General features: G+C 36.3%; 1 protein-coding gene across 1 annotated transcript in view; it reads left to right on the top strand.

The window, feature by feature from the left end:
- Window positions 1-15,566, top strand: part of prkd2 (protein kinase D2) — a 43,422-nt gene extending 27,856 nt beyond the window's left edge. Inside the window, exons 3-18 of the mRNA XM_016500383.1 lie at window positions 321-452; window positions 657-853; window positions 1,388-1,571; window positions 4,420-4,488; window positions 4,662-4,824; window positions 6,091-6,202; window positions 7,749-7,826; window positions 8,821-9,133; window positions 9,510-9,562; window positions 9,679-9,751; window positions 10,182-10,288; window positions 10,522-10,683; window positions 11,912-12,010; window positions 12,204-12,471; window positions 12,765-12,850; window positions 14,014-15,566. Of these exons, the coding sequence (XP_016355869.1) occupies window positions 321-452; window positions 657-853; window positions 1,388-1,571; window positions 4,420-4,488; window positions 4,662-4,824; window positions 6,091-6,202; window positions 7,749-7,826; window positions 8,821-9,133; window positions 9,510-9,562; window positions 9,679-9,751; window positions 10,182-10,288; window positions 10,522-10,683; window positions 11,912-12,010; window positions 12,204-12,471; window positions 12,765-12,850; window positions 14,014-14,238 (2,321 nt within the window). The 3' untranslated portion in view covers window positions 14,239-15,566. The remainder of the gene's footprint in view (window positions 1-320; window positions 453-656; window positions 854-1,387; window positions 1,572-4,419; window positions 4,489-4,661; window positions 4,825-6,090; window positions 6,203-7,748; window positions 7,827-8,820; window positions 9,134-9,509; window positions 9,563-9,678; window positions 9,752-10,181; window positions 10,289-10,521; window positions 10,684-11,911; window positions 12,011-12,203; window positions 12,472-12,764; window positions 12,851-14,013) is intronic.
- The last annotated feature ends 1,594 nt before the right edge of the window (window positions 15,567-17,160 follow it).

Consider the following 17,160-nt stretch of genomic DNA (forward strand, 5'->3'; position numbering starts at 1 on the left):
TGACCCCTTTAAGCATTTTTTTTTTTATTAATTAAAAAATAACCGACATCTGCTGGAAATTGTATTTTCAAACTTTAAAATGCTGCAAATACAACTCATTGTTTTCTCCGTATTCATTTAGTGTAGATTTAGGGACCATATTGGCGTATTGTGTTTCCTTCAATTTATTACTCAAATTTTATTTACTTGGTCTTGAAATGTATTGAAATGTCTTAAATTTACCTTCATAAAACCCGCAGAAACCCTAAAGAGGGTTTGAATGACAATGGAGCAGTTAGCACTGATGTGTCCTTTTTGTGATTTTGTTCTGTGTTCTGCAGCTGCTGCTACATCCGAGGACTTCCAGATTCGGCCTCACGCGTTAAACGTGCACTCGTATCGTGCGCCGGCGTTCTGCGATCACTGCGGCGAGATGCTTTTCGGCCTGGTGCGTCAAGGACTCAAATGTGATGGTGGGGACTCTGTCTTTCACAATTTGTATTCTTCATGCTGGACTTGGTTTCATTCAGTCATAGCTAGACTTGTTGTGTGCTGTCATGCAACTTCATATATTTTCCATGACCCAACTGGCTCCATCTAAAGAAATGTTTGGACATAAGTGTGATAAATGTCCACAGTGTCCAATTTTTTTGCCCTCTTACTGTCTCCCCCTGCAGGCTGTGGACTGAATTACCACAAACGCTGTGCTTTTAGTATTCCCAATAACTGCAGCGGGGCGAGGAAGCGGCGTCTGTCCACCACGTCCCTCACCAGCAGTCAGTCTCTGCGTCTGTCCACTGCAGAGTCCCTCAGTAGTCTCAACAGCAGCGTGACGTCTGAAGAAGCCAGTCTCATCCGATCGCACACCCAGATGGTACAGCACACATTCAATTCCATGTTTTAAACGTTTTCGAATCAAGAAACATACTGTGTTCTTGAGTAAAAACAGCTGTAAAATAAGAAATGTGCTAAATGAATACAAGTAAAATCTCGAATTGTACATATTTTTAGTGCTGTTTTTAGAATTTAAATTTTTATGTATATGTATACTGGCAGTCAAACGTTTGGAATAATTATGGAATAATTTTTTTAATGTTTTTTTTTTTTTTAAAGAAGTGCTAAGAAATGCTTAGCAAAGGCTGAAATTATTTGATCAAAAATACAGTAGAAACAGCAAAATTGTGAAATATTACACGGCAAAGCAAATCAGCATATTAGAATGATTTGTGAATATATATATATGCGTTTATAATTTTGTTCAGTGTATAAAGCATTACCATCAAATTTTAATTAACTACCTTTTGTAATAATATACATAGATTTTTCAATTAACTTTTACATAATGGAATATTAATGTTTAATTCAATAATATCATGCCATGTAAACATCATGTCGGATCTTTCTCCAGCCCCGCACCCCCAGTGAGGCCAGGCGCTTTTACACCGGGCGGCCCGTCCACCTGGACAAGATCCTCATGACTAAAGTGAAGGTCCCGCACACATTCGCCGTTCACTCGTACACGCGTCCCACGGTGTGTCAGTACTGCAAGAGACTGCTGAGAGGACTCTTCCGCCAGGGACTCCAGTGCAAAGGTCGGACAATCCTGCTCAATAATACATCCTGACTTACAAATTGGTACTAAAAACAACTAGGAAAGGGATTTGTTCATGTTGTATTAGTGAATTCCTCATTTACCTGCATAATGACATATATAAGAATGTAATGACGTATATTACTATAATATATGTAATTACATTCTTATATTAATGACACTTTTTAAAACATATAAACAGAAAACAGATATTAAATCATAATAATATTTCACAATATTACTGTTTTTACTCTATTTTGATCAAATAAATGCAGCTTTGATGAGCATAAGAGACTTTTAAGAGCATAAAATACAAAAGAGACTTTCAAAAACATTTAAAAAAATCTTATTGACCATACGATTTTGAACAGTAGTGTAGTTTGTAATACAGAAAATCATTCTAGCAACAGGACAAACATTAATAATGCAATATTAATTTGAAATTATTTTAAATCCACAGCACAAGTAACTTTTTGTATAGACATTAGCTAACTTTTTATAAGTATTCTACATATTAATTTAACGTGTTAGCTTTCCACTGTTACGACCTATGGAATGCCAAAACTGCCATAATTAGAAATAAAGAAAGAAATGTACAAAGAAATGTAAAAATGCAAATATAAATAAATAAATATATAAATAAATATACAAAGAAAAGTAAAAAAGCAAAAATAAACAATTATTTATAATTTTATTTCCTTATTTATGTATTTTTTTATTTTTTTTCCACATTTATTTATTTTTTCTTTGATTTATTTCTACATTTATTTATTTCCACTTTTATTTATTTTCACATTTATGTATTTATTTACGTATTTCTTTCTTTCTTTCTTTCTTTCTTTCTTTCTTTCTTTCCACATTTATTTATTTCTACATTTATTTCTTTTTACATTTATATATTTTCGCATTTATTTATTTCTACATTTCTTTGTCCGTAGGGTAATGAGAAGGGCGTGTTTTACCTCAGGAATAGCAATCGAGCCAGAGTAGGCGAAGGGAAAATCTTATTTCAATTTCAAGTGGGGGGTTGTTTAGGCTGGGAAGCATGCAATCTGTGATTGCGTGAATTTGCTGAAGCTCCCGAAAGCGTGCTTTCTTATGCGTGCTGTTTTTTAGGTTTCACTTTCAAGGCATACAACGCATGTTTCAAAGATTCGGGATAGGAGGCGGCATCAGTTACTGTAGAAGATTTGTCGCCTCGCGCCACTTCCCGTAATGGGTTCTCTTGGTGTAGACACGGCTTTAGATACGGATTAATCGGCTGATTAATCACACGTCTTGGGCTGGAAATATCCAGAATTAGATCAAACAAAAGGTGTCCATGCGAACAGAGCTAGTGAAACACACACATGCATCATAGCCTCCTTCTATCCCGAATCTTTGAAACATGCGTTGCATGCATTGAAAGTGAAACCTAAAAAAACAGCGTGCATAAGAAAGCGATTGCAGGATTTCACGAGCTTCAGCAAATGCACTCGATCACAGATTGTACGCTTTCCAGCCGAAACAAACCCCCACTTGAAATTTAAATAATAACCTGTCCTGTGATATAAGATTTTGGCCATATTGCCCATCTAAATCATTCATCCCCCCAGCGCGCATAAGAAAGCGATTGCACGCTTTCAGGAGCTTCAGCAAATGCACGCGATCACAGATTGCACGCTTCCCAGCCGAAACAACCCCCCACTTGAAATGTGAATACGATTTTGGCCATATTGCCCACCTAAATCATTCATCCCACACTATCAACAGGCGTGTCATGTAGGCTTACACTTCTTGTACTTCGTTTGGGCACCACAAGGTGTCACTGTGGCCTCAAAGCTTACCCCTCGCCTACTCTGGCTCGATTGCTATTCCTGAGGTAAAACACGCCCTTCTAATTACCCTACGGACAAAGAAATGTAGAAATAAATACATGTGAAAATAAACAAATGTAAAAATAAAGAAATGCATAAATAAAGAAATGTGGAAATAAATAAATACGTAAATACATAAATGTGAAAATAAAACAAATAAATAAATAAATAAATAAATGTATAAATAAATAAAATAAAAAAATAAATAAATGTGGAAAAAAATACATAAATAAGGAAATAAAATTATAAATAATTATTTATTTTTGCTTTTTAACTTTTCTTTGTATATTTATTTATATATATATATTTGCTTTTTTACATTTCTTTGTGCATTTATTTATTTATTTATTTCTAATTAAGTCAGCTTTGGCATTCCATAACGACCGTGGTACACTGCATGTTTTTGAGGGTTAACTTTGTGACATACAACAACTCAATAAAAAATAAAAAATAAACATGTCACATACCTTTGGAAAGCAGAGATTTGTTTGATTCGAATGATGCAAACCATTAAGAAACCATTAATTAAGATTCAATCAGCACAACAGGTACAATCAGGCCTCATGCTGTGATCCCATTGTGTTTTCCAGCTAATAGCTCCCAGCTATAGTCATCTGCAGGCATCTGTTAAAAAAAAAAAATGTAGGCGGAATGTTTTTTTTTTGCATTTTTTTCTTTTTCAGTGTGTTCAAATTTCTATCACTCAGTACCAGTAAGACTTACAGTTTCTGTTTAGGAACAAACCTCAGAGTGTCACCTTTCAAAAGAGACCAAAACCATGCATATACTCCAGATGGTTCAAGAACAGCATGCAATTACTTTCGGTATGCCTTTTTAGGCGTTTTAGGCAAATTTTACAGGAATGCTAAGGGGTTAATTTAAAATATGTGTATTGTATATTAATTTAATCAAAACCTATATTGCTAATATTTATATTTGATATAATTATTAATATTTGATTTTATGACTTTTTTTTCTCTCTTCTTTTTAAAGACTGCAAGTTCAACTGCCACAAGCGATGTGCATACAAGGTCCCAAATGACTGCTTAGGGGAGACTCTTGGTAATGAGTGTGAGAGAAACAGTGTTGACATGATGGACATTATTAATTAACGCATTTGAAATATTTGCACTGTTTCTTCTGCTTCTGCAAGCATGTAATTATTGTTTGTCACTTCATGCTGTGTTTGCGTGTTCATTTTTTTTTTACCTCTTTCCCATCTGTCTCTGTCTCAGACATATTAAGTCCAAGCACAGACATGGAGGTGCCGATGGACTTTAGTAATGAGTATTCTGACACTGATAAGTCATCTCTGATGGACGACTCAGACGAGGCCTGCAGTATCCCTGGGTCTTTCTCCCCAGACAACAACCAGGATGGAGCCAGTGGAGACCAGAGGTAGTTAGACAGGTTTTAGACATACAGACAAATTTAAGGCCTAGTCACAGTAAACACAAAATTGGAAAGAAAAATAATATAGTTTTATGCAACTCAGGCCCATTGGAAATACGAGACTGCATACATTTATACAAAAATGTACCTATATACGTATACATTTCACTAGAGTTTTCAGCTGAAATGAACACTAGCGACAATAAAACAACAACAACTTTTGTTCCTTTTTGCACAAATTATGATTACGGGGCAGATTGAATAAAGGCTTATTTTTACATGGTTCCTTGAACATCACTGTTATGACCTCAAAACACGTTTACCATAGTTTGTCACTTATAATATAATACATTGTATTGTTTGCATTACATAACCAGCTCCATATGTATGGCTTTTCTGACATAGTAAACTTGCTCGATAGCTCACCCGGTAGAGCGTTGCATTTGCGATACAGAGCGCTCTGGTACGAGTCCGTGAAACACGAGTCATGACACTCCATAAAAGAGCTCAAAGCCTTGCATAAGGAAGCTAAAATGGCACGGTTGCTTCAGCAAATGTGTTTTTATTTCACATTTTCTCATGTTTTGTTTTGTTTAGTGTAGGTGGTATGCTATTTCTGAAATGCCGTGATATGTACAATAAACATCTAATAACTGAGAAAAGAGAAAACTGAGAAAATTACACACCATATATGCTTTGAAACTACCATGAAACGCTACAAGAAGCGCAATATCATTTTGCAACTATATTGTACCCACAAACATGTTATTTTTATGACACTGTGCTGCTTATAAACCCGCATCTGCAGTGGAGAAAAAGTGATATCACTGATAAACGGCTCTTGTGGATGTGTCATCTGAAAAGTGTAGTGAAATATGTATACCTGGACTAATGTATTTCAGGTTTTGCAGAAATGTAGGTAGAGTTATGCATTTCCAATGAGCATGGGATGGTTTTATGGCTTATACAAATCGTATACACCAACATTAGAAGGTGTACAAGCCCTTCACATCAAGTGTGAAAATTCGATTTGCAACTATGCATTCTCATAGTGTAGCTCAGTTTCCCTCAGTGAAAAAACTAAACGACCAATAAGATATTAGCTTTTCGCAAACGATTCACTTGCAATTCATGTTGTATTGGTGTGTCTCTCTTTGTATGAATAGCTTTTATTCAGCACGCAGTTGCCTGCGTACCTCTATGTCTGCTCACACCTGGGTTGTCTTATATGATCTCATGATTTATGACTTGTGTGCTGTGATGTTTCCGCAGTGCTAATATTCCTCTGATGAGAGTAGTGCAGTCGATCAGGCAGACCACACGTCGCTCTAGCACAGCCATCAAGGAAGGCTGGATGGTTCACTACAGCAACAAGGACACACTGGTACTTCCTCTGACTGCTGGCTGACCTGAAAGGGATAATTCACCCAAAAATGAATATTCTAACCTCATTTGCTCACTCTTTTTGCCAGTGTGATAAGTCATTTATCTATTTACATTTTTTACGTTATAAATTGCTAATTTATTACCTAATTACTTCAAATGACACTCATAGTCTATGCATATCTATTATTGACTCTTGCAACCAACACGTTGACAATGATCTAATTTTAATACGTTTAAAGGTGGGGTAAGTGATTTCTGGTAGCCAATGTTGACATTTCAAATCACCAAAACAAACACGCCCCTACCCCAAAAGGGTCTCGCCCCTATTTTGATAGCTCCGCCCCACACATACGTACGCAACCCAGGCAATGATTAATTCTGTGAAACAAAGCAAAACCAAAGTTACACCGTGTCTACACCGTACGCGAGAGGCGCGACAAAATACTATAGAACTCATTATAATCAGTGATGCTGTCTACAATGGATGTGGCGCGGCACGACAAATCCCGACAGAAAACTGCTGCTGATCCGATATTTACACGGGTCCTACTTCTTGCCTTATTGTAAGCCTTATTTTGTCCCGCAGTCGTTTTCCTCTTTTGTTTTTTATCCGCCATCTCTATCTTTCTGTCGCTCGGCTCGGCTAATGTCCATCCTGTGCACTGAGCGCTCTCTCCTCCACATCATGAGTAGACACGCCCCTTACTGCTGATTGGCTACAAGTTTGTTTTGGTACTCGGCCCGACTCAGTTTTCTAAAGCGTTTTTGAAAAAATGCATACCCCACCTTTAATTATGCATTTATTGATTTATTTAAATATTTATATATTTATTTAATGGTTTAATTTTCAGTACTTTGGCCCTCCATAATAGTCCTGCATAGTAATATAGTGCGCTAGTCGTATGAACCATTCATTCATTCATTCATTAAAAAAACAAAAAACAAATCATTAATTTAGTTGAGTCTTCTACAGGTTTTGAACTATAGAAAGATGAGTAAATGAAGAAATTTTTGCATGAACTATTCCTTTAACAAAGCCAGAGTATTCGGTCTAGTCTATATACTATCCTTACCTCACTTCTAAACACCCTATTGCTATTTCTGTATGTGTTCTGAATCAATCTGCACACTTGCACAATAATATTAGCAAATCTTCAGCTTTTAAATCACAGGCTATTCTGAGCGTCCCCTGCAGGAGTGGATATTGATTTGTAGGAATGAATAGCAGTAAATGTCACTCAAATTGCTTCTAGACAATTATTTTCACAAAGAATCGGGAAAATTTGGTTGAGGCTTTTTCTCAACATAGATATATTGACCTGTTCTCGGCCTCCTGTAAAACGTCTGCATTTCTGTGTAGCATTTTACTCCTCTTTAGCCTTTTCTTTCTAACTTTCCTCCTGGTTTTTCTCTTGCGTCCTCCTCTTCTCTTCAGCTCTGTTTACCTTTCGCTTTCTTCCTCCTGTCTGCTGGGGTGAAGCTGACCCCAGCACCAACTCCTTGTTGACTTATGACCTCTGACCTGTCACCCCACCCTCCAACAGAGGAAGAAACACTACTGGCGCCTGGACTGCAAATGCATCATCCTGTTTCAAAACGACACCACCAACAAATACTACAAGGTAGAATCTCCCTTTCTTTTATTGTTTAATGACTGTTTATTATGGAAGCCCATTTCCGCCATGGGATGAAAAAAATAGTAATTGCGACTTTTTATCTCACAATTCTTACTGTTATTCTGACAATTCTGAGTTTATATCTCACAATTCCTACTTTTTCTTGCAATCCTGAGAAGAATAAATAAATCAGAATTGAGAGATATAAACAGAAACAAAAACAGAATTGCGAGGATGTGAACTCACTGTAAAAATAATGTAAATTCTCAAGTTTATATCTTGCAATTCAGAGAAAAAGTCATAATTGTAAGATATACAAGTAAATTCAGAATTGTTACATATAAACTCAGAATTGTGAGATATAAAAAAAGTCACAATTACTTTTTACATTTTTTATTACATGGCGGGAAAAAAAGAATTGTGAGATGTAAACTTGGAATTTAAAGAACAAAAAATAAAAAATGTTATATCCCACGGTTCTAAGCTTATATCTTGCAATTGTCTCTTTTTTCATAATTGCAAGAAAAAAAAAATCAGAATTGTGAGATAAAAAGTCACACTTTTTTATTTAATTTAAGTATTATTTGTATTATTTTTCATTTAACTAATATTCAGTTATTATTATTATTATTATTTTATTTTTTTAATCCCATGGTGGAAAAAAGCTTCCATAGTTTATAGACATTGTTAGATAAATTGCACATGAAAAAGGAGTTAATGTGTGTGTGGAAATGCCACATTATATTATGCATTATGCGTTCACAGTGACAGATGAAGCATGAATATTCTGGATTCATGAAATAATGCATTATGAATGGTTTACACAAGCTATTTGGCCATTAGGGTGACTTCACATGTATAATTACCTGGTTTGATGTGTCATTTCAGTTAATTATCTCTACTCACATTGGCGTTAACCCCCATCCTGCTTTGAAATTAACCTCTGCGCATATTGTCGGCATGATTGAGGGTCTAATGTGCCCCTTGTCTCCCTCCGCAGGAGATCCCGCTCTCAGAAATCCTGCAGGTCCGTCCGGCGGGTGATTTCTCTCTCGTCCCTCCTGGCACAAGCCCCCATTGCTTTGAGATCATGACGGGTACCATGATCTACTTTGTTGGTGAGGACCCCAACACCACCCCGTCCCCATCATCCAGTGTGTCTGGTCTGCCCATCTCAGCCAGCCCCAGTAGTGTTGCACCAAACAGCGGGGTGGGGCGAGAGTTCGCCAAAGGATGGGAGACTGTTATACGTCAAGCACTCATGCCAGTCATCTTCCAAGACAACCCTCCAGCAGAAGGTCACACTCCTCACCGTAAGTGAGCTTAAGTCTGGAAGGAAGGTGTGATGCTGCATACATAATCAGTATAGGGATAATGTCACTGTTAAGAAACCTAAACAAATCACTTGATTATGTGGATAATTTATAGTGTATAGTTAATTTAGAGACTTGATAAAAATGTATTACACCTTTTCAAAAAGTCATTAAAAAAAGAGTTTCATATCAACATGAAGACAAAAGTTACAATTTTTAAGAACTTTGCAGTTTTACCTTTTTTTTTGCATTGAAACTTTGATTTTTTTAATTTAATATTATCATCCTTATTTGTCATTGACCCTCATACAGTACAAGTATAACACTGATATTATAAAGTGAAGCTAATGTGGCTATTAATCTCATTGATTTTCAGGGCAGGCATCAGTCAGCATCTCAGTGTCTAACAGTCAGATTCAGGAGAATGTGGTGAGTAAACTTGACCTTTAAAGGTGCAATATATCACATAGTGTGATGATGATGACAAATATGATCATGATAACGATTAAGATAAAAATAAATGATGATGATGATGTACCCAACAGGACATTGGAATGGTGTACCAGATCTTTGCTGATGAGGTTCTGGGCTCTGGACAATTTGGTGTGGTATATGGAGGTATGTCTGTGACTGAAAACTAGATTTTTACCATTTCTAAACATAGGGTGTTGCTATGTGGTTGCAAAAGAGCAGATGCACCCTTTAGACCTTATTATATTCTAGACTGAAGTCCAATTCAGGACAAGTTACACTCTTAAAAATAAAAATTCCTATTGGCATTGATGGTTCCATGAAGGTTCTTTATAGTGGAAAATGTTTTTTTTTATTAGATTATTAAAATGTTCTTCACACTAAGAAAAGTAATGCTTCTTTCAAAAAATGAACCAAAAACGGCATCGACCTTTATTTTTAAGAGTGAACACACCAAAGATGGATTTCTTATTCATATCCCTTGTCCTAAATATATGCAATAGCAAGCACCACTAATGATATGCAAGAATGGATATTTACAAAAGATCACACATTATCATTTCCTCAACCTGCACAGGAAAACACAGGAAAACTGGCCGGGATGTAGCCGTGAAGGTGATCGACAAGCTTCGGTTCCCCACCAAGCAGGAGAGCCAGCTGAGGAATGAAGTAGCCATATTGCAGGTGACCAGCAGGGGGCGATAGAGAAGCAATTATTCAGCACACGTAGAACTGTGTGGCTAATGAGTGCCTTTGTATTGACTGAATGATAATGATCACATATAACACAATTAAACCTGCTGTGTGCCTCCTGATTGTGAGAACACCTGACCTAACATAAGTTCATGCATGCAAATAAACAACAACGTGACTCACTCAACCTCATCTCTTTACCTTGTCCTTTCAACCTCTCCCAGAGCCTGCGACATTTGGGTATAGTGAATCTTGAGTGCATGTTTGAGACGCCTGAGAAGGTGTTTGTGGTGATGGAGAAACTTCATGGTGACATGCTCGAAATGATACTGTCAAGTGAGAAAGGACGACTTCCTGAGAGACTCACCAAGTTCCTCATCACGCAGGTCAGCGCTACATTTAGAGCTTAAAACATGCTTCTTAGAGGTTAAGGGCCGTTCATACCAAGGACATAGAGTTTTCATAATCATTCTAAAGGCCTGCTCACACCAATAAAGATAACTATAACGGGAACAGTTTTCTCATCTGCTGCTTTAAATGCTCTTTCAAGTCTGTTGGATTCTGATTGGCTGTTGAAGTTTTTATCATTTACCATCTGGAAAAAAAACAATCACTCTGAAAGTGATTCTCAGAATATTGTTACTCTGTGGACTTCACTGTTTTCATAGAATTCAAACCTGTTCAAACCTGTTAATATGTGCTAATAATGAAAAGAACAGCATGAGTCAGTACATGCCTGTTAGCAAATATGTTAATTAACACTTTGTGGTAATTATTGTTCTTGATTAGTGCATGCCTTAACTCATTATTAGTTCACATTAAAGTAATATTTAATTCAGGTATTAGTACATGATTATTCATATACTCTCATTTATCATTTTATGTTGCAGATAACTATAACGATAACTATACTAGTGTCATGTTTATTATTAGCACATAAATGCACAAGCTCTTTATTAAAATCAGGTGGGTACTGATTGGCTGTCAATGTTTTTATCGTTCACTCGCTGGAAAACGTTATGTAAGCGATTCCAACAATATCGTTATTGTTCCTTTGTGTCATTATCATTATAGCTGTGGTGTTCATTATTTTCATAAAATTAATGCCTGTTCATACTATAGTAGATACGATCACTACGAAGTTAACTATAGCTATACATTTTCATAATCATTCTAAAGGCCTGTTTGCACCCAGAATAACTATTATGATAACTATATTAGCACCCTGTTTTTTTTTTTTTTAAAGCGTGCACTGCAGTTTTGTCTTTTACCGCTTTAAATGCTCAAGCTCTTTAATGCTAGGTAGATTCTGATTGGCTGTCAAAGTTTTTATAATATAGTTATCGTGCTTGGTGTAAACGGGCCTTTAAATGTGCAGTAAGTGATTTCTGAGAAACGCTTGATAGCTCCACCCTCAAATTGCTATGCAAAACATGCTATGCAACACAGTCACCTCTACCATCATGGGTGGACACGCACCTTACTGGTGATTGGCTGCAAGTGTGTTTTGGTGCTCGGTCTGGTCCACTTCAAACAGCGTTTGTCAGAAATCCCTTGCTACACCTTTAAAGGCATTATGTTGAACCAATATCTTCTCTTTCACTCCCTTTCTAGATTTTGGCTGCTCTGAGGCACCTTCACTTCAAAAACATAGTGCACTGTGACCTCAAGCCTGAGAACGTGCTATTAGCATCAGCGGATCCTTTCCCACAGGTCAGAGAATTCAATGCAATGCAATTTTAATACGTCCTAGAGGCATGTGAAACAAACTAGCACTTTTTTTTTTGTTATTAGCACTTTTTTTTACTGTTTTTTTTCTTTTTTTTCATAATGCAAGGTTGTACTTCTCCTTTTTACGTTTTGTTGACTCTTAACACTTCTTCCCACCCACACGGCATATTCATAGGTGAAACTTTGTGACTTTGGTTTTGCTCGCATCATCGGAGAGAAGTCTTTCCGCCGTTCGGTTGTTGGCACGCCAGCTTATTTGGCCCCCGAGGTCCTGCTGAACCAGGGTTACAATCGCTCTCTGGACATGTGGTCTGTAGGTGTGATCATGTATGTCAGTCTGAGTGGAACTTTCCCCTTCAACGAGGATGAAGATATCAATGATCAGATCCACAATGCCGCCTTCATGTACCCACCCAACCCATGGAAACAGATCTCTCCTGAAGGTACAAACACAGTAAAATTACACCGAATTAAATACAAGTTCATAATGTACAATAACATGTCAGATCAAATTGAGAATAGAAGTATATGAAAAGTTAAAAGAGCTGAATAGAGAACACTTTGCGTGGCTCTTCCTGGAAATTTACTTCATATTAACAAAAAGAAATTCGATGCATTAAAAGCAGGCTGATCGTTGAGTAGCTCCATCCGCCTTTGATTTTCTGTCTGCTGCTGTAAATCATTTAGCTTCAATCAATGCAGATTTTGTTTGTGTGATCTCTCCATTTCTCCATAGCTATCGATCTCATCAATAACCTGCTCCAAGTGAAGATGAGAAAACGCTACAGTGTGGACAAGAGTCTCAGCCATACCTATCTACAGGTAATGCTTCTTTCAATTAATAGGATGCCACATATGGCTTTCTAAGAACACACACACACACACACACACACACATATATATATATAAAACATATATATATATATATATTTTTTTTTAATTGTCCAAAAAAAAAATCCATCAGTGAAAATAAATAAATAAATAAATAATAAAAAAGAGAAAATGTTGTTTTAGGAGATCACATTAAAATAAGTCATTTTACTATGCATCATTGTATCTTGAAAACTGTATCATGGTTTCCACAAAATATATTAAGTAGCACAACTGTTTTCAACATTAATAATGCTAATAATACTAATAATAAATGTTTCTGGAGCACCAAATAAACTGAAGACTGAACACGTTGCATCACATGAATAACTTGCATTTGAAAATATATATCACAATAGAAAACAGTTATTTTAGATTGTAACAATATTTTACAAAATTGCTGTTTTTACTGCATCAAATAAATGCAGCCTTGGTGAGCATAAGAGTTTTCTTTAAAATTTTATATGTATTTTATATGAGGTTTGCATCTGTAAATAAAAAAATAAATAAATATAAATAATAATTTTATATTTAATTATATGGAAATAAATAAAGAAAAACATGAACATTAATCAAATATCGTAGTTTAAAGCTACTGATAAAATAAAAGATTGAGTAATAGGGTTGAAATTAGCAGATTACAGATTTGGCTTAATTTAAGCCATCAGGCCGTAGAGGTTAGTTAATAATGTAATATGTAATATTACATACATTATATTATTTATTAAAATACTGTTAAAAAGATAATTTCTGAATTAAATTAGAGACAGAAGTAAGACGGATAATCTAGACAAGGATAAGGCTGTTTTATTCACATGAAAAAAATTGGAAATAGGTCTGCAATTACATTAAAAGCTCCACCTGAAAGATGGAAAAATGACAAATTTGTTAAACAACCCGAGATGACAAAATCTAAGTATGGATTTGCAGTAAAAGAGAGTTTTATGTATGAGAAGCAAATTACATTAAGGACAAATAAGCTTCTTAAGTAAAGTGCTTTTAGACACCGCAAACAAAATGAATCATCATTAGCTGTGGCGTCCTTCTGTCTTTATCATCTACTTATTGCTCTCTCTCTCTCTCTCTCCCTACAACACTCCCGTCTGCTCTTTCAGGACTACCAGGCTTGGTTGGACCTCCGAGAGCTGGAGTCAAAGCTTGGGGAGCGTTACATAACCCACGAGAGCGATGACAGCCGCTGGCAGCAGTACGCCCGTGACCACACGCTGCCCTACCCTCCTCACCTGGTGCCCCCGCCACCTGCGTCCGACGACGACGAGCAGGAGGGTGCGGAGGACGCCGACATGCAGGGGCTGACAGAGCGTGTTAGCATCCTTTGAAGAAGAAACCGAGGAGGAGGGTGAGAGGAATGAAGAGTACCTGCCCGAACTATAGCAATTTTCAGTGCACCACAAGCGTAGGATGGAGGTAGTCACCTTTCGGGTGTCTTTGGCAGGCCATCTGAACTCTGGAATGCAGATATTAAGGCTGAGAAAGAGCTGTTTTGGATCCCATCCGAGATCTTTACAGAGACACAAAGTCAGACTGTTCATCATAGGCATGTGCAAAACAATTTTTTTTTCGAAATTGACAAGTCTGTTTTAACTAAGCGCTAATTTAATTTGGCTGGTTTTGGGTTCGCCTCACCTAACTAGATGACTTTTTGAAGATGCGGTCACATTTAGCCATATTCTGCGTATTTTCGCAGGCAAAATCCAGTCTGTTCAATGGAAATCCACACAATCATGAATTTTATGTGAGGACAAAAGATTTCCCAATGCAGATTTCGCAACTGGTTGAAATTGGTCACACGCACATTTGCCGCATTTACCAACAGAAAGCTGAAAGTGACTTTTGTGTGAACAGTGCTTCTTGCATGAACAATATACCTTTTTTGCCCACAAAATTTCACCCAAATTTTGCCATTGTGATCTATACTGCTAAAGCGCAGCATGCGTTTCATATGCAAATCAAAGTACTGAACTAATCGTTAATCGAAAAAAGTTAGTCAATCCCAGTAACTGACTAATTGACCATCATGACCCGGGATGGGTTTCGTTGATCACAACAGATTGACGTCAAGATGATAATCCCCAGGTCTCAAGAAATGTATCAGTCATTATACAATATGCAGAGGAAAAGACATATCTATTACGCTGGATTATTTTCTTTGTTGTGGTCTGTGGTGATGTCACCTTTAGTTTCATATCCACTTTTTCATATTACTGAGAATCTTTTTGAAAAATAACCTGGAAGAAGTCCCACATTCTGGTGTTTTCCAGTATCGTCATCGGTTTGCCCTGCAGGTGCAGGTGACTTAACCTCTGAGAATGGAGCTTATCTTATGAGGACTGATAAGCGGACTGCCCTTTCGGCCTTATCACCTTGTGCACAAAGACTACCTAGACTGTTCTCAGATCAGCTGCTGTTAGCACCCGCTAGTTCAGCTGATCTTTGTACTAGCTGTACTGGATGTGTATTACTCCTAACTGACCCTAGACCTGAGCATTAGGCTGCATGTCACTGAGAATTAGGTTTGCTTGAAACTTATTGCTATGAAGGACTATTTTTTACACATGTAACCTTAGATATTATGATGTAGTTTGTGGAAGTTAATGTCGGAGCATTTCCAGCAGGTATAATAAACATGGTGATGCATAAATCTGTTGAAATGAATCTTATTGAGTCATGAGGTTTGAGTTAAGTTGATTTCCTTTTTTTTTTATCCAGAGAGAATGACAGAATGAAAAACATAAAAAATACATGGAGAACTTGTTCCAGGTGCAGTAAGGCTTAAGCTTTACTGACAGCATCTGTGGGCACAGAAAATCATTTCAGCTTAAAAATAAGCAAAAATTTTGAGTTCGAGTCGAACCCTGAAAAAAAAAAAAGGATCACTGTTTCCATAAAAATATTAAATCAGCATATTAGACTGATTTCTGAAGGATCGTGTGACACTGAAGACTGGAGTCATCAAAGCCATCAAAGGAATGAAATACATTTTAAACTGAATATAATAGAAAACAAATGACAATAATACTCCAAGATAATATTCTTACTGTTTTTTTTTTTTCCTTTTCTAATCAAATAAAGCCTTACCGATCACAAACTTTGGTTTAGGGACCAATTCTCACTATTAACTAGTTGATTATTAGCATGGCTGTTTATTAGTACTTATAAAGCACATATTAGTGTCTTATTCTGCATGACCATATTCTAGATCCCAACTACCTTACTAACTATTAATATGCAGCAAATTAGTAGTTTTGAGGCAACATTTTAGTCAATAGTTAATTGATAGTGAGAATTGGTCCCCAAACTAAAGTTTTAACCTATGTTTCTAATCACTCTTTGATGTGCTGAATGAAACTTTACAGGACTGTAATCTGGACACATTTGCAAATACACTTACCAAATTAACATATATGATTTAATTGAGCAATTACCTTTTTGCTGGTCCAGTGCCTTGCTCTATAGAGATGAAGTGAATTATTGTAAACATTTTTTTTTTGGTTTGTTTTTATAAACTGAGGGACCAATCACAACTATTTCATGTGATAATCGACAATATGCCATAGATACTGCTGATAGAGTTTCACATTAATTGAACTCATAACTGCTTTAAGTTTAAACTCAAACAAATATTTCCTGATTTAAACTGTGAATGGAACATTATATTGTTTCAGATCTGCAAAAAAAATCTTTGTTACTGCTAAGTTAAAAATTAAAGTATCATATTTGCCCTGACAGTTTTAGGGGAAGGCCACATGTATAAACCAAGAAACTGCTGTGTAGTTCAGAAATCAGTCAGTTAGTAATATAAATGAAAATGCAAACCAGCAGAAACAAGAAATAAAACTAATGAAGCCCAAGAACAGCAACAGACAACCACGAAACAGTGTTTACAGCATTGAATTATTTAACAATATGTTGTAGATATGAGTCTCATTCCTTCGCTTTATAGACTCCATCATAGTCAATAATGTATGAAATTCATTGAAAGGTCAAAACACCTTTTTATCAAATATAGGTGAACTGCTTTACATTTCCTCGGAATGTACTTTTAAATAATCAGTAAAGAGAATATTAGGTTTATATAGGTTTAACCGAATTTCCCAGAAGTCTCAGACTTTAAAGGGGTCATATGATGTTGCTAAAAAGAACATTATTTTGTGTATTTGGTGTAATGAAATGTGTTTATGCGGTTTAAGGTAAAAATCATTATTGTTTCTCCTCTATGCCCCACCTTTCTGAAACGCGTC

Source organism: Sinocyclocheilus anshuiensis, unplaced genomic scaffold, assembly GCF_001515605.1.
Source record: "Sinocyclocheilus anshuiensis isolate Anshui unplaced genomic scaffold, SAMN03320099.WGS_v1.1 scaffold374, whole genome shotgun sequence".
NCBI lineage: Eukaryota > Metazoa > Chordata > Actinopteri > Cypriniformes > Cyprinidae > Sinocyclocheilus > Sinocyclocheilus anshuiensis.